The following is a 25,758-nucleotide window of genomic DNA, read 5'->3' on the forward strand; positions in this document are numbered from 1 at the left end:
ATTATATAAGAAAGCCTTAGGTAGAGTTCGTTTTTTAATTTTAAAAAGTTTTTTAAAATTTTGCTTTTGGGTAGGAATGCCTGGAGTTAACTAAGCATTACTTCTTTTTGCAGTATTTGGAGGCCCATCTAAAATTTCTAGCATTTTTCTTGCAAGAAGCTACTCTGTATCTGGGTTGGAATCGTGCCAAGGAGATCTGGGAGTGTCTTGTCACCAGCCAGGATGTTTGTGAATTGGATAGAGAGGTAAGGAGATGGGAGCGTGGATAAAAGAAGGCAGAAGTGGGGCTTCGATGTTTTACCTTTTTTGTGGGTCTCGCATCTTCAGTGCTAAATGCCTCTCAGTCTGCTCAGCATATATTTATACTAATAGGCCAGGACCTGTAAGTGCTAAAAAAATACGTCATATAACATACATCTATAACATACATGTGTGAGATCTTCAGTAATTTTTATACCATTCTGGACAAAACCAAATTCAGGCGAATGAGCACAGCCAAGACGTCTCGGTATGTCTTACAATTTTTCTCCCTCCCACGGAACTAATTTCAAGTTCCCAACCAAAAACTTTGAGTTCCTGCAGTGATGTTGTATGTCAGAAACACAAAGAATAAAGAATGAATGCCCAGACAGATTCTTTCTGACTATTATTCAACAGCTGAAAATAGATTGAACCAGGAGCAGAACACCTAGCTTGGTGTATTCTGACAACGACTTGTTCGCTCATCCCCTCTTAGAGCAGTGACTTCCTCCTAGGACTGTTGAAGGGACTGAGTAAATGCCTGTGCCCAGCGCAGCAGCTGGGCACACAGCAGGACTCGCCAATAAACAGGTGCAAACGCCAGTGAACAGGAGGAGTATATGTTTTCATTATCTGAGGGAAAGACTGCTAGGAACTGCTGTATTTGGCTCCACCCTTCCAGGCGTTTCTGTCACCCTGGTAATACAAGTTTTTGAAGCATTAAACATAACTTGTCTTCTGCCTCCCACTTTGGAATATGTATTTGTCTGAAATAAATTTTAGTTAGAGGGTAATATTTGTCTTTATCCACAGATGTGTTTTGAATGGTTTACAAAAGGCCAACATGATCTTGAGAGTGACGTTCAGCAGCAGCTTTTCAAAGAGAAAATTCTTAAATTGGAGTCCTATGAAATCACAATGAATGGTAGGGGGAAAACTTTAGTTCTTTTTCTCAGTTCTTTAAGAAATTTTGTTCTTTTCCTTTCTCTCTAAGCCTCCTTCTCAGAAGCAACTTAACAGTCTGGAAGATCCTTCTGGAATTTTCTTTTATGCATATAAAGACATATCTATATATACTATAGACTATATATATATATATATATATACAGACTACTATGTGTATGTATACATATATATACACACACACACACAGATTAATTCCTTTTTATATGAATAGTATCTTAGAATTAATTTTAAAATCTGTGGCCTTATCGTTCAAATTGTCAAATGGTAGCACATATCAGTACTTCATTCTATTTTGTGGCTGAAGAGTATTTCATTGTATGGATATACTACATTTTATTTATCCGTTCATCACTGATGGATACTGAATTGTTATCACTTTTTGGCTATTACCAATAATACCACCGTAAGCATTCATGTGCAAGTTTTTGTATGGACATGAGTTCTCATTTCTCTTGGGTATATACCTAGGAGTGAAAGTGAATCATATGATGAACGTTTTGAGGAACTGTCAAACTGTGTTGCAAAGTGACTGCACTATTTTATAATCCTGCCAGCAACCTCTGAGGGGTTCAGTTCCTTCACATCTTCACCAATCCTTGTTACTATCTGTCATCTTTATTCTAGCCGTCCTGGTGTGTGTGAAATGTTATCTCGTGGCTTTAGTCTGCATTTCCCTGATGACTAATGATATTGAGCATCTGTTCATGTGTTTATTGACTGTATATACTCCTTGGAGAAATGACTCTTGGACCCTTTGCCCATCATGAATTGGGTTATTGGTCTTTTTATTGTTGAGTTGTGAGAATTCCTTACATATTCTGCACAGTAGCTCTTCATCGGACAGACCCTTTGCACGTGTTTTGTCCCCTTCGCTAGGTGGCCTTTTCCCTCTCTTAGAGTCCTTGGAAGCACAAGAGCTCCTAGGTTGGATGAGGTCCAGTTTACCTATTTTTTTCTTTGGCTGCTTGTGCTTTTGGTCCCACATCTAACAAACCATTGCCTAATCCGAGGTCTTGAAGATTTACGTCTGTTTTGTCCCAAGAATTTTACCATTTGGGCTCTCAATATACTTGGAGTCTTTTCATTGGTTATGTGTGTTACTTGGAGTGCATGAATTGATCTGACCTTCTGTCATTTCAGGGTTTAACTTATTTAAGACTTTTTTTGAAAATGTGAATCTTTGTGATCATCGATTGAAACGACAAGGTGCTCAGTTGGTAAGTACCTTCTTTGGAAATCTCGGTTATTTCAGACAGTCTAGGAAAACATGTCAAAAAATGTGTTGTAGTTGAGACAGAACATGACCGTTTTTAAAGAGCGGGCATCTCCCCAACTGTGTCTTCCACTCTGATGACAGAGCTTCCCTTAGGGCGTGAGGAAGGTGCCCTTTCTGGCCCAGCGACCCCTCACTGACTGCCCGGGAGACCGGGACAGCTGGCAGCCCCCCGCGGCTAGGCGATGCAGGCCAGGGCCTGGTTTCCCCGAAGCTTCCAGCTCCTCAGACCCAGTAACGGATGTGTTCCTAAAAACTGACATCTTTCATCCTGAAGATGAATCTTCAGTTCATCACAGCGGCAGGGATTTGAGGAGAAAATTTTAGGACCAGACGATGAAGCAGGAGAATGTGAGAACCTGTCGTTTATATTTACATGCAAACCTTAAAAAAGAAAGGCAACAAATCATTGTCTCTTTAAAGACGTAACTCTTTCAATTCGAGACCTGGTTTCGTGGATGGTCAGATTTTTACAAGATCTTGTAAGTGTAAGCCCTGGATCCTGCCGTTTGAACTGAGCTTTGGGAAGAGCCAGTTGAGCCTCAAGGATTTTTAACCACTTCTAGCCTGGCTCTGTTTCCTTTTGAAGGAAAACTACTATAGATGGTGCAACTCACTCCTGTGCTGTTCCCACTTCTGTAGCGTGCCTGCGTAGATTTCCAGCTTGGGTTTAGGAATATCTGGAGAAAACTCTTCATGTCTCTCCTGGTTGCCATGGACATAGCCCAGTGTTTCTGTGGTTAGTTGTTTTTGTTTTAAAGTTTCAAGTCCATACAATAGTGCTCTCATATGTAGCTTGGTTTTCGTAGCCTTAATTCACATCAAACTGAAAGGTGTAGATTTAATGCTATAACAGAAAATAATTGTCTGTAATATTCTGACCTTGGTGTGCTATATAATTTTTTTTCTTTTCATAGTATGTAGAAAAGCTGGAGTTGATAGGAATGGATTTCATTTGGAAAATAGCCATGGAATCACCTGATGAAGAAATTGCTAATGAAGCTATTCAGTTAATTATAAACTATAGTTACATTAATCTAAATCCTAGATTGAAGAAGGTGGGTATCAGAGGAAAGAAGGTACTCATGCATAAAACAGAAAATTACATATTTTTTATTGATAAGTTCTGGCCTTTGGCATGCCTGAAAATTGGCTTTTTTATTTTGATGATTTGTTCTTAATAGTGATTACAATTAAATGCTGGACTAATTTTAATTTCCATATACTTCTTACTTTTAGGATTCTGTATCGTTACATAAGAAATTTATTGCTGATTGCTACACGAGATTAGAAGTGAGTGGCAAATTTTACTTAACCTGTTTTTGAAATAAATGCTTTGGTGTTTTCCTATTATAGTTTTATATTTGAGATCGTGTGTCATGTTGATGTTTGTGGCTGGGTTCTATCGAAGAATGTGTCAACAGTGCTGTGTTGTCACACAGGGAACATACATCTGCCTGGATTTCCCCAGTACTGAGATGTCCTTTAGAGGGAAGCTTTGCTTCTCTTCCCACCACCTCTTCTCCCCACTCCGCCCACCCCCCTTTTGGGGTACAGGCACTGTCTTCAGAAAACAGGCCTACTCTACATTCCACATTTCTAGCAGATTCTTCACCCCTTTTTCTTTTCCTGCCCAGGAATTTTATGCAAGAACTTGTTTTTCCCACTCTTGCCCATGTTTCAGCTGAGATTATATCTTAAATGCTATTAAAGGCCATAGCAGGACCTCTGTAGTAGGTGGTATTGGCTGTCTTTGTGTGTTAGATGCCATCTCACATATATTTCTGGTGCCTGACCTCCAGCATGATGGTTAAGCCATTAGATAGTCATTTCTGTTCTCAAGTTGTGTTTAAGTTTTACACCTGATGAAGAGTATTCCAGAAACAGAATGCTGTTGCCCCCAAATGTCAGGAAGTTATACCTTCTGATGACAAATGCATGCTTGAATCTGTACAGGATTTCCATAGTCATGACTTCACCCAAATCTGTCATCATAAAAAAACATTTAAAGTATTCAAGTGCCTTCATTAAATGAGGTACCATTTAAATATTAATATACGTGGAACAGTAGTTCTCAGCCAGGGGTATGTCGCCGCCTCCCAGAGAGCATTTGGCAATGTCGGGAGTAGTCGTAGGTGGGTAGTGACTAGAGATCAGAAATGGTGCTAATCGCCCTGCAGAGCCCAGGACAGCCTCTACAGGCGTCCGTCCAGCCCGAGAGAGCAGTAGGGCCGAGGGCCGAGAAGCCCTGACACAGAGTGCCGCTTTCATGTTTCACAGGCGGCCAGCTCAGCACTTGGAGGCCCCACTCTGACACACGCAGTGACCAGAGCAACAAAAATGCTTACGGCAACTGCTATGCCAACTGTAGCCACATCCGTTCAGTCTCCGTATAGGTAAGTTTGCAGAAATTACAGCACGCACTCACACAGTGCAGCAGCACACGTGTCTCCGTTTGGAAAAATAGCTGGCTTTTTTGGGGGGGTGTCTCAGTTGTTGATTTCCTCATTTTATATCATAATCTTTGCCAATAGTCATATCCTGAGAACTTGTGTGTCCCCATCCTGCATCCCATATCTCTTTTTTTTTTTTTCTGAAGATCTATAGGTCACTGTTCCCAGCACCGAGTGGTGTTCTGCCCCTGCCCTGTGCCTAGTGGTCAACTTTCGTTGTTTTGTTACTTTTTAAAAAATTTGAATTCTTCTCGGGAAAGGGGGGTGATGGTCGTAGAGGAAGGCACTTGTGGGGAAGGGCACTGGGTGTTATATTGAAACCAACATGACAGTAAAATATATATATAAAATTTGAATTCTTCTGCTTTGTGTGTAAATAGAAGTAAGCTATACTCATTGTATAAAGAGTAATTTTTCAAGTTTGCAGTATATACTTACTCAGACATAACTTGTCTCCTTGTGCCCAAATCCAGGACAAGAACAGCATAAGCAAAACAAGATAGAAGATCATGAATTAAAATTGTGGGCACTATAATAACATCATAGTTAAAATACTATTTCCTTAAAATCAGTTTTCAAAACAACTTTTAACAAGAACGTTATCCCCAAATATTTGTGTTCAAACTTTGAACTGAAGTCTCTTATCAGTGTTTTCAAATATTATTAGTGAAACTCGAGCTCGGTATTTGCTCTAGTTGTTAGATGTAGTGAAGGACGGAGGTGAGCGTTCAGAAACATTACAATGAAGCATAACTTAAATGCTCCTGGGAGGTTTCCTGAGGCTTTTATTCTGAGTAAGCAGCCCCCGGTCAGTGATGCCCAAGAAACCTTGGAGGTGTTCAGAACGCGGCCGCCTCTGTGCCCTCCCAGGGTGGGTGCGCATGTTGTCTCTCCCTGCTCAGATGACTTTATGTATGTATTTGTGGTGTTTACTTTTATTTACAGTGCTTTTTCTTTTTAAACCTTCCTTTAGAGTAGGAATCAAAGCAATATCCTTGCTCACATTCTTCATATTTTTTTTAATTTTTTAATGTTTATTTGTTTTTCGGGGTTTTTTTCTTTTATAGTTTATGTCAAGTTGGTTTCCATGTAACAACACGCAGTGCTCATCCCAGCAAGTGGCCTCCTCCATGCCCGTCACCCATTTTCCCCTCCCCCACCGCCATCAACCCTCAATTTGTTCTCAGTATTTAATAGTCTCTTATGGTTTGCCTCCCTCCCTCCAACTATTTTTTTCCCCCTTCTCCCCCATGGTCTTCTGTTAAGTTTCTCAAGTTCCACATCTGAGTGAAAAACTGTGGTATCAATCCTTCTCTGCCTGACTTATTTCACTTAGCATGACACCCTCGAGGTCCATCCACTTTCCTACAAATGGCCAGATTTCATTCTTTCTCATTGCCATGTAGTACTCCATTGTGTATATAAACCACATCTTCTTGATCCATTCATCAGGTGATGGACATTTAGGCTCTCTCCATGATGTGGCTATTGTTGACAGCACTGCTATGAACATTGGGGTACATGTGCCCCTATGCATCAGCACTTCTGTATCCCTTGGGTAATTCCTAGCAGTGCTATTGCTGGGTCATAGCGGAGTTCTATGGTTAATTTTTTGAGGAACCCTCTGCACTGTTTTCCAGAGTGGCTGTACCAGTTTACATTGCCACCTACGGTATAGGAGGGTGACTTCCATCTTCTTTTTAAATGAGTTGAGCACTATGTAGTGATACTAATATGAAAGAGGCTCTAGTAAAATTCAGCCCTCTTGGACCTTTTTTTTTAAATGCCAGAAAGCAGGGCACCTGGCATTTAAAAAATTCATTCAATAGAGCAAGCAACTCTTGATCTCAGGATTGTGAGTTCAAGCCCCACTTTGGGTACAGAGATTACTTAAAAATAAAATCTTCCCCAAAAAAGTTAAAATGGCAGAAAGTGATTATAGATCACTAACATGACCTTTGTGTTTCCACGTTGTTGGGAGTGTATCTTAAATAGACTTTCATTAAGAATACATATTAAATAAACTGTCATTAATGCTGTTAAGCACCTGGGTGGCTCAGTTGGTTAAGTGTCCCACTCTTGGTTTTGGCTCAGGTCAAGATCTCATGGTTCATGGGTTTGAGCCCCACATCAGACTCTGCATTGCCACTGCTTGGGATTCTCTGTCCTCTCTCTGCCATTCCCCTGCTTGCTCTCTCTCTCAAAAAAAAAAAAAAAAAAGAATGAATGTTAAGAGTCCTTAGTTACCTGCTTATAAGATAACAGTCCATCTCTATGACCTAGGTCCTTAACGATTCATTTATCTGACAAAGCAAGTGTGTTATTTTTCTCTCTTTTTACTAAATGCTTTTTATTCTGACTCATTTCCTTTCATATTTGACTACAGGGCCCAGAGCACAGGATAGTTTTTAACTCTTCTTGTTATATACTCTAAACCCTGTTTGTAGGAGTATCTGATTTGAAAGTTGCATTTGAACCAGGACATTGTAGTTTCTTATTTCACTGGTTTTGAAGGAACTTCTCAGTGACCATACTTCTGCCTTTGGCCTCGGTGGGGAGGAGTCCCGGGGGAGTGGTTCTCTCATCTCTACGGTGGTCTGCAGTGCTGTCTGTGATTTCATTCATTACTGAGGCGTAATGAAGATAGGTCACTCAATAATTCACTTATTATAGCACTTAAATGTTTTCTAAAAATTTCCTATCTGAATATCAAATTTCTAGTTCTTGCCCATTAGCCTGAAAGAATTTAGAACTCTGTTATAATGCATTTAACAGCATTAAAATGTTAAACATTTTATGTTAAAATGTGTTTAACAAACTCTATTTAAAGTAGAATTTCCAGTACTGCTAATCAGCAAACCGGACCAATTGTTAGGAAGTGTTAGTACCTCTTTTCAGATTTAGAAAGATACCTATTGAAATGCCTAGATTTATTTTTCTGGAAGAGCACATGTTTAAATTAAGGACATTTGGATTTTCGTCTCTTGATGTTAACACATGGAATGTTGTCTTTAAAATCAAATATGGAACTGTGAATATATAAGCTGCTGAATGTTAGAGTCCTGTTACTTCGTAAGTAATATTCCCGAAGTCTGACCAAAAGGGACCTCAGGTCTCATATTCAGAGGGTGCTAGAACTCCACACTTAGCCTTGCTATATGTTGCCTGTTCTGGAGATGGTTGTCTCCTGGTGAGTGTTGATTTCTCAAGTACTTTAAAAACTCGTAAGATAATAATTCTTAGACTTGGGCTTTTTCTTTTTTAAAAATGCTTATTAATTTTTGAGAGAGAGAGAGAGAGAGACAAAGTGTGAGCAGAAGAGGGGCAAAGAGAGAGGGAGACACAGAATCTGAAGCAGGCTCCAGGCTCTGAGCTGTCAGCACAGAGCCTGACGTGGGGCTTGAACTCACAAACTGTGAGATCATGATCTGAGCGAAAGTCCGACGCTTTACTGACTGAGCCACTCAGGCCCCCCTCACTTATGTGTTTTAACTATACGGAATGTTCATTTAAACCAGATAAACAGCTGTTTGTCCTTCCTTCCTTCTCATTCTTTGACTGTGGAAAACAGCAAGTCTTAGTTGTGGTACACTTACCGGTTTTCAGGCAGTTCACAACTTTGTCACATTCCATGTGTTTACAGAATTATGTGGCATATTTTAGTTATAAGATTATGAGACTCGAACTCACTGATTGTTCATTCTTGGTGGATTGATAGACACACAGGTCTGGAAGCCCCGGTCCTCTATTTATGTTAATAAATAGAGGAAAGGAAGGGACAGGAAAGGAAACATGGAGGGGCAGACTTGTCCTCCCTTACTCCACCAGTGCACCACGGCTGTGAGCTGATCGAGCAGCCTCCCCCTTGGGTGAAGGGGAAGTTCAGTCTTTGCAAATTTCAGGCTTCGGCCAGCCGGTGCCAACTGTGTCGTTTTGGTGAAGCCAACTGGAATCACGCGCTTTATTTCAAATACATTCAAGTCTGCAGTTCATTTTACATATGCTCAAGAAATGTTTTTCATCCACAGATCCACTAAACTTGTAATAATTGAGAGATTGCTGCTTTTGGCAGAACGCTACGTGATTACTATAGAGGTAAACCTCTCTTCTTTTGTAAAGCAACTTTATCATCCTGTCTTGAGGCTCATGTTAGGTGTGTATTTTTGAGACGTTTAACAGTGACACAGTGCATCTGACTTGTCTGTCTTCTGTCTTTTCCGAGGATTTTTACTCTGTCCCACGAACTATTCTACCTCATGGTGCCTCATTTCATGGACATCTTTTAACTCTCAACGTTACGTATGAGTCTACCAAAGACACCTTCACTGTAGAGGTAGGTTTACGTCAAGCCCCGTGGCCACTCTCGTGTCGTCTTGTTACTTTGACGAGAGCACTGCGGAGTGGGATAGCTCCGTGAGCAACTGTTCTGCAAGCTGTTTGGTACACAAACTTAGACTGAAGGCCTGTGGCGAAGGGGAACTGATGGATATAAACAGGCACATGAATAAGTGTATAATACACCATCAGGTGGTGATGAGTCTTCTAAAGAATAAGAAAGCCGGATAATTTAGTAGAAAACACCACAAATGGTGTGACATGTCATAAAAAGATGGGCAGGGACGTTCTCTCCGAGGTAGTGACATTTGAACAAAGATGGAAAGAGGTGACAACAGTTTCTGGGGAAGAGCATTCCAAGCAAAGGGACCAGCAGGTACCGAGGCCCTGCGTGGGACTTGCGTGGCTCCCTGAGTGACAGGCAAGGTGGCTGGTGTGAGGGGAGTGCAGGGAGAATGGGATAGGGTGGAGACGGCAGCAGCAGCAGGACTCGAGATTGGATCCACAGGAGATGGCGAGGGATGGGGGTTACAGTTGAATTACTGCAGGAGGGAAGCCTTACAGGGCGGCGAGTCTTGTGTGTGGGTTCTCTGCTGTGTCCCCAGCATCTGGAACGGTGCCTGGTCCACAATCCACGCTCTCTAGCAGTTGTTGAAACGGACAAGGAAACAGATGCCTCACAACAGTGTTCCATCTTGTGGCACAGGCTCACAGCAATGAGACCATCGGGAGTGTGCGGTGGAAGATAGCCAAGCAGCTGTGCTCACCTGTGGACAACATCCAGATATTTACCAACGATAGTCTGGTAGGTTTAAACCAACACTCTGGCCCTTCGGCCTGATACCAGTACCTCCCTCTTCTTCCCAATAATGAAGAAACCACTTTTCACAGCTGACAGTGAATAAAGATCAAAAGCTCCTCCACCAGCTGGGCTTTTCTGATGAACAGATGCTCACGGTGAAGACTTCGGGCAGTGGGACCCCATCCGGGAGCTCCGCCGACTCCTCAACCAGCTCCAGCAGCAGCGGCAGTGGGGCCTTCAGCTCGTCGTACGCTATGGAGCAGGTACAGGGTACCAGGGTCGGGTGACCCGTCAGCATTCAGGAAGCCTCAGCCCACAGACACAGGGATGACCGGGCCCGCTTCTCTCGGACACGCCCCGACTGGCGAGAGTCCTGAGGGAATGAGCCAGGGACCTTCTTTGAATAGAGATCGAGGGTGGAGAGGACCCAGCAAGCGACACAGCAGGAGACCAGAGAGGAGGGGGAAAGCCAAGAGAGTGTTGTCGCGAATTCTTGACTCCGCCTTTCAAGTGCACCTAAAATCTAGCCACTCTTGTGTGCCTCCACAGCCTCCACACTGGCCCAGGCCGCCGCCACGCCTCCCCCCGAGTGTTCCAGCAGTGCCCACCGGCTCTCACGGCTCTGCCCTCAGACCTGTCCGTGCCTTCTCTGTACAGGGCCTGGCAGCCCGGGGTCCTTTTAAATAGCGTCATGTTGTGCCACCAGCTCACAGGCTCCAGGGGCTTCCTCTCACTCAGAGCAGGGATGAGAGTCTACCGGCCCCCACAGGGCCAGCCTCACAGACTGGCGTGGAACCTCCCCGAGGTCCCCTTCCTTGACCCTACCTCGCTCCCACCCCTCCAACTGCACCAGCCTCCACTGGGTCTGTGCACTTGGTCTTCCCTGTGTCTGGAACGTTCTTTCCCAGTACTCAGGTGGTCCTTTCTCACGTTCTTGGGCTCTCACTCAAATGTTGCCTTCTCAGTGGCAATCCTGATTAAATTTTTAGCTCCATCCCTACACTTCTTTCCCATCCCGACTTACTTTTTCTTTAACGGACTATACATATTATCTTACGTATTGTCTTTCTACCTGCAGTGAAATATAAACTCTGTGAGAGCAGACTTCTGCCTGCTTTGCTCACTATTGTATCCCCAGCACCTCAAACAGTGCCTAGAACAGAAAAGGTACACAGTTAATATTTGTTGATGATTTCATAAAATCAGCCCGTTTACTTTCTACCTTCTCTGTGTCAAAACTGAGCTTGGCATCAGAGATAAAAACCAATGAGACTGGTCTTGCTTCTTTGCTTTTATAATCTAGAAAGGAAGATCACACCAGACCTTACATAAAGGTATTCTAACAGCATGTGAGAGTTTTTTCATATTTATATGTATCACTTTAATTTCAATTATAAGATCTTTGTGTATTGCGTTTTGTAACGTAGCGTAATCTTGCTGTTGATCTCAACTCCTCAGGGCTAGTATTAGTGTAATGTGTGTGTGTGTGTGTTTGTTGTTTGAGTAGCCATACTTCTCTAATAGCAGGATTGTAAGGGAGAGCCCATTTAAGAGTAGCGTTATGCCGCTTACTTAACAGAAACCATGTACAAATATACTTCCACTGTCTGCACTCTGCAGATTCTGGGTTTGTTACAGATTGAAGGTGTGCGGCAGCTGTGCCAAGCAAGTCGGCTGACTTTGTGTCCTGGTGTCACATTTTGATGGTTCTCACAGTATTTTAAACTTTATCGTTATTGTTATATTCATTATGATGACCTGTGGTCAGTGATCTCTGGTGTTACCACTATAATTACTTCATGGGTGCCACGTGCCGATAGAAGACGGCAGACTTAATAAATGCTGCTTGTGTTCCGATGGCTCCACAGCAGATGTCCCGGTCTCCGTCCCTCTCCTCAGGGCTCCTGTTCCCTGAGACAACAGCAGTGTTGAAATCTGGCCCCTTAATGACCCTCCTGTGGCCGCTGAGTGTGCAGGTGGGAGGGAGAGTCGCATGGCTCTCCCTTTAGACCAAGAGCTAGAAATGACTAAGCTTAGTGAGCAAGGCGTGTTGAGAGTGAGGCAGGCTGAAAGCTAGGCCTCTTACACCAAACACTTAGCCAAGTTGTGAGTGCAAAGGAAGATTCTTAAAGGAAATGAAAAGTGCTACTCCAGTGGGCTCACAAAGGATAAGAAGGTGACACAGCCATATTGCTCATAGGTAGAAAGTGTGAAGGTCTGGATGGAAGATCAGACCAGCCCAGACATCCTCTCATGCCAAAGCCTGATCCAGAGCAAGGCTCTAACTCTCCTCAGGCCTTGTGAAGGCTGTGAGACATGAGGAGGCTGCAGGTGTGAAGGCTGTGAGACGTGAGGAGGCTGCAGGAGAAGTTCAAAGATAGTAGAAGTGGGTTCTTGAGGTTTAAAGAAGGAAGCCATCTCCATACCATGAAATTACGAGGCAGAGCAGCAAGTGCTGATGTAGACCCTGCAGCAGGTTCTCCGGGAGATCTGGCGTGGAGAATTCATGAAGGTGGCCACACTCAACAACAGATTGCCAGTGTAGGTGAAAGACCTTGTACCAGAAGAAGTTGCCATGTAGGACTTCCACAGCCAGAGAGGAGGAGTCAGTGCCTGGCTTCAAAGCTCCAGAGGACAGGCTGACTCTCTTGTTAGGGACTCATGCATGCAGCTGGTGACTCCAAGTTGAAGCCAGTGCTCCTTTCCACTCTGAGAATCCTGGGGCCCTTCGGAATTACGCTAAATTTACTCTGCTTGTGCTTTATAAACTGAACAAAAAAACCTGAATGATAGCACATCTATTTACAACATAGTTTGCTGAACCCATTCTTGAGACCTGCTGCTCAGGAAAGAAGACTCTTTTTAAAATAGTACTGCTCACTGACAGTGTTCCCGGGACCAGAGAGCTCTGACGGAGATGGACGACGAGATGAATGTTGTTTTCATGCCTGCTAGCACAGCCTCCATTCTGCAGTGTGTGGATCAAGGAGTCACTTGTTCCCACATTCAAATGTGAAAGTCCTGAGGCTGTAGCTGCTCTGCATAGTGCTTCCTCTGGTGGATCTGGGCAGAGCAAGTTGAAAAGCTTCTGGAAAGGCTTCACATTAAAGATACCACTGAGAATATTAGTGATTCTTGGGAAGAAGTTCGAATAACAACATTGGCAGGAGTTGGGAAGAAGTTGATTCCGACCCTCGTGGATGACTTTGAGGGGTTCAAGACTTGAGTGGAGGAAGTAACTGCAGATGGGGTGGAAAGAGCAAGAGAACTAGAGTTACAAGTGGAGCCTGAAGGTGGGGCTGAGTGGCTGCGATCTGATGGTAAAACCTGAACAGATGAATCAGATGTGATTCAGATTGTATCTTATGGATGAGCAGAGCAGTTTCTTGAAATGGAGTCTACTCCTGGTGAAGATGCTGGGAAGATTGTTGAAAGGATGGCCAAGGGTTCAGATGATCACATAGGCTTCGTTGATAAAGCAGCGGCAGGGTTGGAGAGGATTGACTCCAGTTTTTTTTTAATGTTTATTTATTTTTGAGGTCGGGGGCGGGGGCAGACAGAATCCCAAGCAGGCTCAGCACTGTTAGCGCAGAGCCTGACATGGGGCTTGAACTCACGAACTGTGAGATCATGCCCTGAGCTGAAACCAAGAGCTGGATGCTTGACCGATTGAGCCACCCAGGTGTCCTAGATTGACTCCAGTTTTGAAAGTTTTGTCGGTAAGATGCTGTCAGATAGCGTTGCATGCTACAGAGAAATTGGTCATGAAAGGAAGAGTCCATCAATGCAGCCAACTTGATTGTTGTCTTATTTTAAGAAATCGTTGCAGACACCCCAGCCTGCACAGCCACCACCCTCACTGTCAGCAGCCATCGATATCCAGGCGGGACCCTCCACTGGCAGAGAGATACGACTTACTGCAAGCTCAATGAGGGTTAGCATTTTTCAGCAGGAAAGTTTAATGAAGACATCATGCATTGTTTTTTAGATTTAATGCTACTGTACACTTCATAGACTACAGTGGTGGATAAACGTGTGTGTGCTGGGAGTCACAAGTTCCCGTGACTCCGCAGCATCTGCCTTCTTGCTGTGGCCTGGAACGGGACCTGCCGCATCTGCAGTATGCCTGTACATGACGTCTTCAAGCTCAACATTTTCAAATCAAATGTTCCTTCGTATGATGACTCTGTAGCGCTGTCTAGTTTCTTATCTTTATAACCAGAAAATGAAACTTTAATGACATCTACATCTCTTTTAGGGTTGTGTGTGTTTATATGTTTATACGCCTCTTAATTTTGCTCTTAAATTGTTCATTGCCTTATTTGCCCCCGATGAGCTACAATCAGTTTTTAACGGTGTCTACTCTCCATTCCGTTCATACCTGCCCGTCATTTGACCTCTCTTCCCCTGCCTGCCCAGCACCAGCCCCACACCCCTTAGCCTTAGCCCCTCCCCAGCAGGTGGGTAGGAGAGAGCCCTGGTAGGAGGCGCCCTAGAAGGTAGGGGTCCCGCCAGTCTGTCCCAGGTGTCGCTCTGCACTGTAGGGAGGCACACTGCTCCCCACAAGCTCTGCAGTAGCCACTATTTCGGAATTAGGGATTTTATTGTTGGCGCGTTTGATCAGGAAAAGAGAACATTTTTCCGTCAATTTGTATTTATATTTTGCTTTTTCCCCTCAGGAGAAGTCCCTCCCCGGTGTGGTGATGGCACTGGTGTGCAATGTGTTTGACATGCTGTACCAGCTCGCCAACCTGGAAGAGCCAAGGTAATAGAAATACTTACGAAGCATAGAAAGAGAAAGTTATTGAAGTTTACTTTACATTTGTCAGGAACAGATGACTTTGTCATTGAAACTGGCTTATGTGGAAAAACTTCTATTTGAAAACTTTCAGGATTACTCTACGAGTACGAAAGCTTCTGCTGTTGATCCCCACCGACCCAGCCATTCAGGAGGCCCTGGACCAGCTCGATTCTTTAGGAAGAAAGGTATGCGTGTCTTGGACACTTACCTAATTGGCATGGAAACGTGATGTCACGATTCAGTGAAACTACAATCTGAAATCACTTTAAGGCCGCATGATACCATCTTTCCCGTAACAGCTCTTCTTTAGAAAAATTCTTTTGCTGTAAATGGAAAGCAGAACTTCATGTTGACTTTTAAAAGATGTAGAATCAGTAATGGCATCAAGGTTTGGAACCGGAAGAGCTTTGAATATCACGTACTTCCACGTTCTTCTTGTTCTGTATTAGGAAACAGAAGCCCAGAGAGCTGAAGTGTCTTGTCCAAGATCAGACTCTAGTTCTGAATCAGCAAAGACATTTTTCTTCTGTCATGATGCCTCTCTGAAGTGATTGTTGCATGTTTTTGAGTTGCTTACATAGTTGTATTATCATTTAATTTTTTTCCACAGATGCTATTTTTAAAGTTCATCTTCATTTCTAGAATGTTGTTCCTCAAGAATTTTATTATGCATTGAAATTGTATTTTATGCATAATAGTGTTTAATTATGTTCTCAGTAAGTTCATGTGGAACAAAGCCGTTAGAAGGTATGAGTTGTCGTCATCAGTGGCTGAAGGTTTAGATCAGCTCATGCATAGTCTTTTACAGGCTTAGGTATTATTTGCAGGGAGAAGAAAACCAACATAATTATTGGCTAAAGACATTTTCAAAACTGCCACTTCTACAATCTTATAATTTAATTATGAGTATTTAGTCATGCAGATGTTAAAAACACGGAAGTGTTGCCCGGAAGACAGTCTCGGATGCATTCGTGTGGGGTTGGAGCGCTGTGGAGCCCTTATCGTTTGTGTGGTGGGGTTTGATGTCTTGTTAATCATTAGAAAGCGATGGGTCTTTGGGGTTGATTTAGAAAATTCTTTTGGTGCAATTATAATATGGAGGAAAAGAATACTAGAATATGCACTAAGATGTGTTTCTCTGTAATTTGTGCTTCTGACACGTATTTTCTTGGTTTTCATTTCTGAAAAACTTAGAAAACGTTACTGTCTGAAACGAGTTCTCAGTCCTCAAAGTCCCCATCCCTGTCCTCGAAGCAGCAGCACCAGCCAAGCGCCAGCTCCATCTTGGAAAGTCTGTTTCGGTCGTTCGCTCCGGGAATGTCCACCTTCCGAGTGCTCTACAACTTAGAAGTAAGAAGCCTCGTTTCTTTTCATTTCATTTGGACAGATTCGTTTTCGTTTGCAGATTCGTGCATTTCAATATCAGAGATACGTAAATAGGCTTCTATTTTTATTATATGATCTGTGAAAAAATTAGTTTTCAAAACAAAGTAAAAATCAGAATGTAGATGCAAACATTGTGTTGTGGGGGTTTTGGCCCTAGAAGATGCTCCGGCTTTTTTCACTTTATACCTGCATGTATCGTTATACTCACAAAAACAGCATTTGTATGAGGAAGTATGTGTTAAACAATGCCATTACCTTCCTCTGGAAATTTAGCAAATCTGTCTGACACCAGTTGTTATCCTCAGTCTTCTTGTTACTAAGTGCATCCTAACTTTTTAGAAACCGAGTGTAATTTGTTGTCCTATGTGAAATAGTGAGGAGATGGCCAGGAAATACAGTAAGCTTGTCATTTCAAGATTTTAAAACAAGGTTTGGAAGAATTTAAACAAAAGAATATTTTTGTCACCCTCTTTTCCCCAAAGTAGCTTTAAACTAGTACATTTAGTTCAATAAACATCTAATAACGGTTTAATGTCTGCAGGTCATTGTGGTAGCTAAAGGGTGACGGCTGAAAAGGCAAGATGTTTGCCCCAGAGTCTTGAGTAAGACAACGGGAGGCTGCATCTTCTGAGTCTCGAAAGCAAAGCTTTAGGAGAGTGAGCAGGTAGAAACAGTCCCGTTCTTGGAGGGTGAGGGCTTAGACCCTCTTGCCATTTTCGGCCTGGAGAAAATAAGGCCCTGAATGATTTTGCTTTGTCCCAAGTTTTATTTCATCTGACAGTCTAATTTGGAGTGTGTAATTCTATTCATTCATTTTTCTGTTCATTCACATTCAATCACTTGTTGCCTGTGTGGTCCAAGTGTGTTATTTCACATGGGCGTTAAAGTTATCATTCTTGTGAAAAATGTGTGGTTCAAAAGGAGACAATATTTGGCAAATGTTTTTAAAAGAAAGTATGTCTTAATTTAATGTGGACGTTTAAAATGTTTAATATTCCAAGACAGAAAATTGCCTGGAAATTTTTGACCAGTTTAAACTTATAAATTTTGTAGCACTTGCCAGATTTGTCGTTTGCCTTTGAATGACTGTCTCAGAAAAAAAGTGTAGGTATAAACCTTAACACCCACATTTGAGAGCACCTAGAAAAACGGAATGGCATGACAATGAGTCTGGCTTGTCACCAACTCCCTAGATTGCACCATTTTACAGCCTAAGGACCGTGGGAGTAAACTACCTCCAGCACAATTTCAGAGGAATCCTTTGTTAGGTTGTCTTTTGCTTTGGCACAAAATATTTGGAAAACCTAATACTTTCAAAAGCACTTTTTCTTCCCTGACTCCTAAAGGATTAATTTCCTTACATTTCAGTCTCCCACTTGTGTTTGCCTAGTAGGCAGCTTCAGAGCAGATATTCCAAATACCATTCCTTTGAAGAGGTCTTCCTTCTTCCTGTCTTCCTGCATTGCTGTCCCTCAAGCATGAGAAGTACGTGCACATGGCTGCAGCTCCCAGGAAGGGTTAGAAAAGCAGAGGGTTCCCATTCTCCATTGTAAGGCTCAGAATCTGAGGCTGAAGAGCCTATTACCCAGAGAGCATGTTAGGAAGACAGTGTCTGTTAAAAAAGAAATTCCATGCTAAAAGTCTACACACGTATGACCCATGGATTCATAGAAACAGATTTTTCTAGAGTTGAAAAGGATCTTGAAATGTATCTACTTTAAAAATACCTTGGGGGGTATTGGGTAAAAATACCTTGGTGGGGAGTATTGACTTCAGCTCAGGTCATGAACTCACGGTCTGTGAATTCGAGCCCTGCATTGAGCTCTTTGCTGACAGCTCAGAGCCTGGAGCCTCCTTCAGATTCTGTGTCTCCCTCTCTCTCTGTCCCTCCCCCTTCACACTCTGGATCTCAAAAATGAGTAAGTGTTTTAAAAAATTTTCTTAAAGACTTTGGGGAAACTGAGGCAGTGGTTTTTTTTTTTAATTTTTTAATTACAACAAATAAGCATTTGTTTACTAAGTCTCATGCTATGGTATGATTATTTATTAGAAATGATATCTGCCATACCAGAATTTTCAGTTAAGCTTTCCTTTAGGTACATGTATCAGTGCATAAAATGGGCATAGATGTAGGAGGGAGTTTGAAGTCACTTAGCCTTTTGGGTCTCAGACTTTACCTTAAAGTAAAAGACATACATCTGCAGGGTGAGATTAAGAGAGAGTGCATGCTGAGAGCCTCATCTTACCCTCTTTTGTTGTAGGTGCTCAAGAAATAAGAGTTTCAGAATCATTATTAGAGAGCTCATCTAGTGGTTTTTTTAAGATTTATTTTGAGAAAGTGTGGGCATGGACACCCCCATGAGTGAGTGGGGGAGGGGCAGAGAGGGAGGGAGAGTGCCAGTGCCGAGGCCAACTCGGGGTCAGTCCCACGAACTGTGAGATCATAACCTGAGCCAAAATCTAGAGTTGGATGCTTGACTGACTGAGCCACCCAGGCGCCCCTCATCTAGCATTTTTAATGAATGGACTATTTTATAAAACTTTATATACTTTTTCAAAAACATAGCTAGCATATCACATATTGTCTGCTCTCATCTTCTTTAAATTTTTTTTAATGTTCATTTTGAGAGACAGAGTGCAAGTGGGGGAAAGGCAGAGAGAGAGAGAGGCACAGAGTCCAAAGCAGGTTCCAGGCTCTGCATTCAGCACAGAGCCTGACGTGGGACTCAAACTAATGAGCTGTGAGATCATGACCTGAGTCGAAGTCAGATGCTCAGCCAACTGAGCCACCGAGGTGTCCTGGTCTGTCTAAGCCTGAGAGCCTGAGACATCCACATTTGCTGGTATGAAAAGAACACACCAACTTTGTTCACCAAAGCATATTTCTCTTGCTAACTGAATAGAACGTGGGAAATGTGAATTTTTCAATTGCGACATGTCAGCCTCCTTATACTTCTGGGGGGAAAACAGCATTCAGCACTTAGAGAGACTCAGACTCCCGTTATCTAATTCTTTTCCTTAGTGAAGGAGTAATTTCCACTGGAAACGTTAGGATGATTCATTGTGCTTATCTGTTTTCAAGGTTCTAAGCTCCAAACTCATGCCAACAGCTGATGATGACATGGCAAGAAACTGTGCCAAATCCTTCTGCGAGAACTTCCTCAAAGCAGGAGGGTTGAGGTTAGTCTCACCGGGAAGTTACGTGCGTCGCAGACGAGTGTAGTTATGTAGGTGGGTTCTCCCGCCAGGCCTTGCTTCTTCCTGCAAGGTCTTCTGTGAGGCATCGGGAGAGGTGTGAGGAGAAGGAATGATGTTCCAGTCTTTGGAACACCTAAATTCATTCTGTGACTTTCGGTTCTTTGGAGAACTGCCAGAAGATGCACATCTCCTTCCCTCCAGTGGAGGAATTTCCTGAGGGAAAGGAGGCAGATCTGTTTCTGTTGGTTCCCACATCCGTTTTACACCAGGTGAATTTGATTCCAGGGAACACATGTTGTACGAGGCGTTAGTTCCGGGGATGCAGAGGTCACTTAGGTGGGAGGTTCATGGATTAACAAAGAATAAGAGTTATCGTAGGTCCCCAGACAGGCTAATAAAAAGTGCTTGGGGGCAGAGGTTATAGAAGATGGTGCTTAAATGGCTCCGTTTTTGTGGGGTAACAAGATTGGGAAGTGCTTCACAGAAAGTGGCGTTTGAGCTGGCAATTGAGCAGTGAGCCGTCATCCCCTGGGGGGCTTGGGAGGAGAGGGCGCGCTAAGCCAGAGAGGGCGGGGCGGGCCCAGGCACCAAGGTGCATGGCCTGTCTTGGGAACCACGGCTGCCTGGGGAGGCCAGAGCAAAGGCTGAAGGAGGGATGTGTGTAAAGTAGGGCCACCTTGAGGAACTTCAGCATTAGCTTATAGACCGTGGGAAGCAGGACTCAGAGCCAGGAATTGCCTGGAAGAGTCGCTTTGGCTGCAGTGCAGATGATGAATAAATAGAAGCAGGAGAGACGGAGGCAGGGAGAGCCACGCAGAGCTGTGGCCATGGCCCAGAGAAGAGCGACAAGCTATAAGTGTAGGGCAGCGGGCACTGACATTTGTCGGGTAAAACATAGGCAAGTCTTAGGACTAGAGGTACAGGAGGAAATTTACAAACGGCCCTGTGATTCCTAACCTGGAACAGTGAGTGAACGGTGAACATTTAGTCTCTGTGGAAAATGAGTGTGGAAAGAGAAACGGAGGGCACGGGACGTCGAGAGATGAATGTGATTGGGGGTCGTGATGCCCTTGAGGGGAGCAGAGAGCAGCTTGGGAGAACACGGGGGAGGCAGCAGTGTGTGAGCACGTTAGGACATGGGGCTCAGTGGTGAGTGTGAGGGCAGGAGGTGGAGTGACTGCAGGCCGCTGCCTCAGGGTGAGCAGAGAAGGGGGTGACAGTGCCCGGAAGGGAAGAACAGCTGAGGGAAAGCTGTGCTTTTACCTTGGGGAAGCCTAGGTGGCCTTTGCAGGCTGACTAACCGAAGAAAGACCAAAGGGAAAGGGATAACCCGTGGGACCAAGGTCTCCTGCTGTAAAAAGAAGCAGCCCGCCATTTCCTCGGGCAAGGAAGCCGTGAAGGCTGGAGGACCCTGGCAGGAATTCCCATAGGAGGCCTTGCGGGGGAGAGGCTGCGCGGAGAACCCAGGCCAAGGGAACAGGGCAGAAAGAAGCCCCAGGCATGTGGAAGGCCTACCACGAGGAGCTTTATTTGTTTTCAAAATTGCAGAGCTGTTTTCAGTGAACACTCATTTCCGATTACTTACTTCCAATTTCAGTGCTCTGGAATAAAGGCGTTTTACCGCTGGCTTAGTTTTGTATGTCAGTTAATCTGCATGTCAGGCATTGTTCTGAGCACCGAGAACAGAGCAGGGAATAGACGAGACAAACTCCACATCCTTGTGAAGCTTACCGTCTAGAGGGGGGAGATGAACAGTAAAGAAGTGAAGGTAAAAGCATCTGTCAGGAGGCGAGAAGAGCTCTAGACAAAAATAAGACAAGGGAGAGGGGATGGACAGCGTTGTGCTTTTCAGTAGGGTGATCAGGGAACGTGTCAGTGCTCGGACGACGTTCTACAAATACCTGAAGGAGGTGAGGAAGCGCGACTCGGAGTTCCCTGGGGGAGGGCCGTCCCAAAGGGCGGTCGGTGTGTGCCCCTGCGGGAAACAGGCCTGGTGCCTTCCGAGACCAGCAGGCCCACGTGGCTGGGGTAGCGGGAGAAGGCAAGATAGGGAGGCATGAGGTTACAGGCACACCAGAGGGCGGCTTCTGTAGAGTCTCACGGGTTACCGAGAAGACTTTACTCTCTGCAGGAAGCAAGAGGCCAGGGGAGGGTTTTGTGCAAAGCAGTGCCGTGATCTCACTTATATTTTAAAAAAGGATCCCTCTGATCTTTTGAGAATAGATTTTGGGGGTGGAGAGTCCAGAGTAGAAGCAGGAAGAACAGTTAGGAAGCTTTTGTAGTAAAAGAGAGTGTAGTAGATGTGAAAAACTAGCATTATCGGGCCCACCAGGTCCAGGGATATTTTTTAATTGATAGTTCTAGTAATAACGGTTGATCAGTGAACTCACACCAGTTAGTGACGAGGAGGACTATCCAAACACTTTACCTTTTGGCGAATCGAGGACTCTAATGCTAAAATGAACCCAGGAGGGTTATAAATATCATGGGAAATCAATCATTTGCTAGAGATATGTATGATCCATGTGTATGGAAGGACCTTGTAGGAGTTGTAAGTAGTTGATAACATTTACTTAAGCAATTTGATTACTTAGAGAAAATGTCCTATGAAAGAAAAAGAAGTCTGTATTTAATATCCTGCCTTTTTGTTTTCTTTTCAGTTTGGTCGTAAATGTCATGCAGAGAGACTCCATCCCCTCCGAAGTGGACTACGAAACCAGGCAGGGAGTCTACTCCATCTGTCTGCAGCTTGCAAGGTGTGTAAACACATCTCGTTAGTCTCCCAAGGCAATGATGCTTCACCTGATGTCTCTTCCCAAGTCCTGTCATTGTGAATAGTTATGAAATAACCTCAAATAAATGGAGCTTCTGATTTCCTTTGAAGATTCTTACTTGTTGGACAAACAATGCCCACCTTATTAGATGAAGACCTCACCAAAGACGGCATAGAAGCGCTTTCTTCTCGCCCGTTCCGCAACGTCAGCCGGCAGACAAGCAGGCAGATGTCCTTGTGTGGAACCCCAGAGAAGTCATCCTACCGACAGTTGTCCGTGTCGGACAGGTCTTCCATTAGGGTCGAGGAGATCATCCCTGCTGCGAGAGTTGCAATACAAGTAAGTGAGCTGTGCGTGTAAGGAGTGTGAAATCTTACTTCCTTGAAGGCACCGGTCGCAGGGGTAAATTTATTGACACGAATGTGGCCTTCAGGGAGCTTCCAGTGAACAAGAAAGAGAATCACTCGTGCAGGAATGACTGATTCAAGGTGGGAACTATCAAGGGTTGTGGGAACACTACAGGGGCAGAGCATTTGCCGGCCTCAGAGTAAGGGGAGTAATCGACCCGTGGCTGTCATGGGTGATTTTAGGTAGGTGGCGTTGGTGCTAGGCCTCAAAGATAGAAATTACAGATAGGGAAGCACAGAGAATTGTTTCCACACGAGGGCAGGTGTGAGCAAAGCTAGAGAGACGAACAGCCTGGAGGGAAGGCCACGGGGTCTCCGCACAGCCCCAAAGTGTAGTGTGTGGAAGAGGAGAGTGGCGAGTGTGCAAAAGCCCGAGCGTGGAAATCACCTGTGTTACAGGTAGCAGAGAGGTACTGCAAGTCTTTGAACAGAATGGAAGCATGAGAAGGGCTTCCTTCTGGATGATCTTGGAGGAAAACAAGTCTCCTAACACTGAGACCAGTTAGAATGTGATGGAAGTCGGTAGAATGAACACGTTCAAGTACTACCTTTTCTCATAACTCTTTCCGTACTTTAGACAATGGAAGTGAGTGACTTCACATCTACTGTGGCTTGTTTCATGAGGTTATCATGGGCCGCAGCCGCTGGACGACTGGACCTCGTGGGGAGTAGCCAGCCAATTAAAGAAAGCAATTCTCTGTTTCCTGCTGGAATTCGAAACAGACTCAGCAGTTCAGGTACTGATTTAAAAGGGTAGAGTAATGAGATCATTGGGCAGGAAATAAGCTGTCAGAGGTACCTATGCAGAGGCTTGTTCGGAGTCACAAGAAGAAGAAAGCCTTTTCTCTTGCTTTTGAACACAAGTAAAAACCCATGACGCTGTGCACTGAAGACTCGTGCTCCTTACGTACCTACGCTGTACTTCATCTAAGGAAACAAGCGTTGCTAAGCACAGAGTAAGTGGGGAAACCAAATCAAGCAGACTTTTCAGTTCCCCCAAGGCTTGTAAAAGTGCCACGAGGCTAATAACAGTGGCTGTAATAAAAATTCATCTAGAATTCCTACCTGGAAAAGTCATTTTCTTGATTTGGCTATTTTCTGCTACGCTTTATAAATAGCTTCATTTCTCAGCTTCATTTGGCTTCCCTCTTCAGTTTATGTGTGTATATACATACACCTCAGTATAAAAATGGTTTTAAAAACATAGGACATGCTTACAGGGACATGCAGAAACCTTAAGTGTACACGCTTTTAGGGTTTCTCCGTACGGGTAACCCACCTAGATCAGAACGAGGAACGTCTCTACCGTCCCAGCGAGACTCCCTCACACCTTCCAAACTGCACTCTTCTCCCTTCTGTCACCTCAAATTAGCTTTGCCTCATAAGTGCACTTTGAGTACCTCCAAATGGGCTTTAAAGCAGTCGGTCAAATAAAGTGATTAAGTGTCTCTTGTTTCCTAGACCACGATGTCAGAATGTCTTTTTGCGCCCTTTAATTTCCCTTGAGGATTCTGGAGCACATTAGAAGGCTCTTAGGAGACCGTGAGGGCCCTGGGGGGTCCGCAGTAACCTCCTGCTTGCCTCTTCCCAGGAAGCAATTGCAGCTCGGGGAGTGAAGGGGACCCGGTGGCCCTGCACGCAGGCATCTGTGTGCGACAACAGTCTGTGTCCACCAAAGACTCGCTGATCGCCGGGGAGGCGCTCTCTCTTCTTGTCACGTGCCTGCAGCTTCGGAGCCAGCAGCTGGGTAAGCAGGGGGCTTGCTGCCGTTCATCTCCTCTAGGGGAGCCTTCATAGAGGTCATACTGATAGAAATGGGGAAAAGACTCAACAAACTAGAAAAAGTGCAAATTCAAAGTTTAACAGAGCACCTACTGGAACTAGAAGGGAAGCAGCAAGAGCACCCCAAACCCAGCAGAAGAAAAGAAATAATAAAGATCAGGGCAGAAATAAACAATATAGAATCCAAAAGAACAGTAGAGCAGATCAATGAAACCAAGAGTTGGTTCTTTGAAAAAATAAACAAAATCGATAAACCTCTAACCAGGCTCCTCAGAAAGAAAAGAGAGAGCACCCAGATAGACAAAATCAGGAATAAAAAAGGATCTATTACAACCAATCCCTTAGAAATACAAGCAGTCATCAGAGATTACTATGAAAAATTATATGCCAACAAACTGGACAACACAGAAGAAATGGACAAATTCCTAAATGCGCATGCACTGCCAAAATTCAAACGGGAAAAGATAGAAAGCATGAACAGACCAATAACCAGTGCAGAAATCAAATCCGTTATCAAAAATCTCCCAACGAATAAAAGCCCAGGGCCAGACCGCTTCCCAGGAGAATTCTACCAGAAATGGGGAAAAGAGGGGAGAGTTGGCTTAGAGTAGTTAAGTTCTGAATAAGTATTTATCGAGCACCTTCTGTAAGCAGAGTTTCACAGTAGCTATTAAAAGGGCAGTATGTCTGCCCTCCAGGAACTTCCTGTCTAGTGAGGAATCAAAACAACCCAAATTTATAGCTCATGAACCATAGAACTCGAATTCCATACCGGTCTCTAAAACGATGATGACTCTAGTAATCAAGTTATGGAACTTCAGGTTTGCCCTTTTATGTTCACGTAATGGGCTTTGGCAGACTGGGGCTGGTACTGATCACGCTTTAACATTAGAACACCGCAGGGCCTGGCCTCTCATCACGTTCTCTTCTCTGTCTACGCCCCTTCACCCCACCGTATCAGCCACCGTCACTGCCCAAAACTCCCTCTAGATATAGAGAAGGTCTGAAGTGGAGCTCTGGCCCGACCACTGCCCCGACCCCTCCCCGGGCTCTCAGGTGGACTTCCCAGGCTTGACGGTTCCACAGCCGAAACGCACAGCTGGCCCGTATCACACCATTTCCCAGCTTAATTAATGGTGGTTTCATTCTTTTAGTGGCTCTGGCCAGATACCTTGTAGTCGCCCTCAGTTCCTCTTTCACACTCATTTCCAATCTGTCAGCATGTTCTCCTTCCCACGGTGTCTAGAGTCCACCCTCTGGTACCTCAGTCACCATCAGGCCCCTCTGATCCAGCATCATCCTTGCTTGGATTATAGCAGTAGCACCTTCCCTAATGTCCCT

The 25,758-nt window shown here is 44.2% G+C and overlaps 1 protein-coding gene across 1 annotated transcript in view; it reads left to right on the plus strand.

The window, feature by feature from the left end:
• The window catches only part of USP24 (ubiquitin specific peptidase 24), a 137,792-nt gene that overhangs the window by 59,429 nt on the left and 52,605 nt on the right, over window positions 1-25,758 (plus strand). The window contains exons 20-37 of the mRNA XM_029945824.1: window positions 114-245; window positions 1,054-1,165; window positions 2,347-2,423; window positions 3,397-3,537; window positions 3,719-3,772; window positions 4,760-4,875; window positions 8,961-9,027; window positions 9,155-9,265; window positions 9,974-10,072; window positions 10,159-10,332; window positions 14,749-14,834; window positions 14,962-15,055; window positions 16,065-16,220; window positions 19,339-19,436; window positions 22,115-22,210; window positions 22,339-22,567; window positions 23,213-23,372; window positions 24,227-24,382. Of these exons, the coding sequence (XP_029801684.1) occupies window positions 114-245; window positions 1,054-1,165; window positions 2,347-2,423; window positions 3,397-3,537; window positions 3,719-3,772; window positions 4,760-4,875; window positions 8,961-9,027; window positions 9,155-9,265; window positions 9,974-10,072; window positions 10,159-10,332; window positions 14,749-14,834; window positions 14,962-15,055; window positions 16,065-16,220; window positions 19,339-19,436; window positions 22,115-22,210; window positions 22,339-22,567; window positions 23,213-23,372; window positions 24,227-24,382 (2,158 nt within the window). The remainder of the gene's footprint in view (window positions 1-113; window positions 246-1,053; window positions 1,166-2,346; window positions 2,424-3,396; window positions 3,538-3,718; window positions 3,773-4,759; window positions 4,876-8,960; window positions 9,028-9,154; window positions 9,266-9,973; window positions 10,073-10,158; window positions 10,333-14,748; window positions 14,835-14,961; window positions 15,056-16,064; window positions 16,221-19,338; window positions 19,437-22,114; window positions 22,211-22,338; window positions 22,568-23,212; window positions 23,373-24,226; window positions 24,383-25,758) is intronic.

Source organism: Suricata suricatta, chromosome 8 (assembly GCF_006229205.1).
Source record: "Suricata suricatta isolate VVHF042 chromosome 8, meerkat_22Aug2017_6uvM2_HiC, whole genome shotgun sequence".
In the NCBI taxonomy this organism is placed as follows: Eukaryota; Metazoa; Chordata; class Mammalia; order Carnivora; family Herpestidae; genus Suricata; species Suricata suricatta.